General features: G+C 52.1%; 1 protein-coding gene across 3 annotated transcripts in view; it reads right to left on the minus strand.

Annotated features, from left to right (window-relative positions):
• The window catches only part of LOC133647092 (atypical kinase COQ8A, mitochondrial-like), a 36,144-nt gene that overhangs the window by 26,927 nt on the left and 6,717 nt on the right, over window positions 1-2,500 (minus strand). For all 3 annotated transcript variants that reach the window (XM_062043195.1, XM_062043194.1, XM_062043193.1), the window contains exon 3: window positions 798-1,004. In XM_062043195.1, coding sequence (XP_061899179.1) covers window positions 798-1,004 — 207 coding nt within the window. The remainder of the gene's footprint in view (window positions 1-797; window positions 1,005-2,500) is intronic.

A 2,500-nucleotide genomic window follows, 5' to 3' on the forward strand; every position in this document is an offset into this window, starting at 1 on the left:
CAGAAATTGAAATTTTTGTATTGTAATATACATCAGGAAGTGTTGTGTAAGAAAGTGTTAAAAATAAAACCATCAAAAGCCATCTGCTTTTGTATAAAGATAAGTTAGGTTAAATGAAAATATTATTATTATTATTATCTATCTTACGGTATATCAAAAATAATTTGAGCAAAATTTAATTGAAATATTGTCAGTGTGGCCCCCCAGCAGTGCTCAGGTTGCTCATGCGGCCCCCGGTAAAAATTAATTGCCCACCCCTGGATTAGAGTGTATACCACTTGCTGGTAAGGACCATTAACAGATGTATAAAAAGGTATGGATTAGAGTGTATACCACTTGCTTGTAAGGACCATCAACAGATGTATAAAAAGGTATGGATTAGAGTGTATATCACTTGCTTGTAAGGACCATCAACAGACGTATAAAAAGGTATGGATTAGAGTGTATACCACTTGCTTGTAAGGACCATCAACAGACGTATAAAAAGGTATGGATTAGAGTGTATACCACTTGCTTGTAAGGACCATCAACAGACGTATAAAAAGGTATGGATTAGAGTGTATACCACTTGCTGGTAAGGACCATCAACGGACGTATAAAAAGGTATGTATTAGAGTGTATACCACTTGCTGGTAAGGACCATTAAGGGACGTATAAAAAGGTATGGATTAGAGTGTATACCACTTGCTGGTAAGGACCATTAAGGGACGTATAAAAAGGTATGTATTAGAGTGTATACCACTTGCTGGTAAGGACCATTAAGGGACGTATAAAAAGGTATGTATTAGAGTGTATACCACTTGCTGGTAAGGCTTCACTTCCACTTTCTTGCTGCTCTTGTCCACGTCCTCCACCTTCAGTCTGTCCGCTGATTGCTTGTTTTGGGTTAACTTCCTGACGCACGACGGGTCACGGCGGGCGACTTTCCCCACGCTTACGCCAGCGGGCAGCCGGGGAGGGAAGGTGGTGTATCCACGGATGACAAGGTGGGTGTCCATGCTGTCCTGAAATCATGCAGCACAAAAGAAATGTGGTGTTTTTAAATTCTCCCGCACACCCAAAACATGCAGGTCCTTAACGGAATAATTATTTAGCCCGAGCCCCGTTTCAGCCACACTAAACCAGCGTTTAAGGTACACACGTTTAAGGTACACACGTTTACACGGGTAAGTCAGCCGTGTAATTCTTGAATCTGCGGCACTTAGCTTTGTGTGGACTCATTCATCGTTTACAAAGAGAGTTCCGAAAGACCCCGCCCCACACAGGAAGTGACGCCAGAAAGACCCCGCCCCACACAGGAAGTGACGCCAGAAAGACCCCGCCCCACACAGGAAGTGACGCCAGAAAGAAGCCGCCCCACACAGGAAGTGACGCCAGAAAGAAGCCGCCCCACACAGGAAGTGACGCCAGAAAGACCCCGCCCCACACAGGAAGTGACGCCAGAAAGACCCCGCCCCACACAGGAAGTGACGCCAGAAAGACCCCGCCCCACACAGGAAGTGACGCCAGAAAGAAGCCGCCCCACACAGGAAGTGACGCCAGAAAGAAGCCGCCCCACACAGGAAGTGACGCCAGAAAGACCCCGCCCCACACAGGAAGTGACGCCAGAAAGACCCCGCCCCACACAGGAAGTGACGCCAGAAAGACGGCGCCCCACACAGGAAGTGACGCCAGAAAGACGGCGCCCCACACAGGAAGTGACGCCAGAAAGAAGGCGCCCCACACAGGAAGTGACGCCAGAAAGACGACGCCCCACACAGGAAGTGACGCCAGAAAGACGACGCCCCACACAGGAAGTGACGCCAGAAAGACGGCGCCCCACACAGGAAGTGACGCCAGAAAGACGGCGCCCCACACAGGAAGTGACGCCAGAAAGACGGCGCCCCACACAGGAAGTGACGCCAGAAAGACGGCGCCCCACACAGGAAGTGACGCCAGAAAGACGGCGCCCCACACAGGAAGTGACGCCAGAAAGACGGCGCCCCACACAGGAAGTGATGCCAGAAAGACGGCGCCCCACACAGGAAGTGACGCCAGAAAGACGGCGCCCCACACAGGAAGTGACGCCAGAAAGAAGGCGCCCCACACAGGAAGTGACGCCAGAAAGACGGCGCCCCACACAGGAAGTGACGCCAGAAAGACGGCGCCCCACACAGGAAGTGACGCCAGAAAGACCCCGCCCCACACAGGAAGTGACGCCAGAAAGACCCCGCCCCACACAGGAAGTGACGCCAGAAAGACCCCGACCCACACAGGAAGTGACGCCAGAAAGACGGCGCCCCACACAGGAAGTGACGCCGGAAAGACGGCGCCCCACACAGGAAGTGACGCCGGAAAGACGGCGCCCCACACAGGAAGTGACGCCGGAAAGACGGCGCCCCACACAGGAAGTGACGCCAGAAAGACGGCGCCCCACACAGGAAGTGACGCCGGAAAGATGGCGCCCCACACAGGAAGTGACACCAGAAAGAAGGCGCCCCACACAGGAAGTGACGCCAGA

The sequence above is a fragment of the Entelurus aequoreus genome, linkage group LG03 (assembly GCF_033978785.1).
Source record: "Entelurus aequoreus isolate RoL-2023_Sb linkage group LG03, RoL_Eaeq_v1.1, whole genome shotgun sequence".
NCBI classification, from domain to species: domain Eukaryota; kingdom Metazoa; phylum Chordata; class Actinopteri; order Syngnathiformes; family Syngnathidae; genus Entelurus; species Entelurus aequoreus.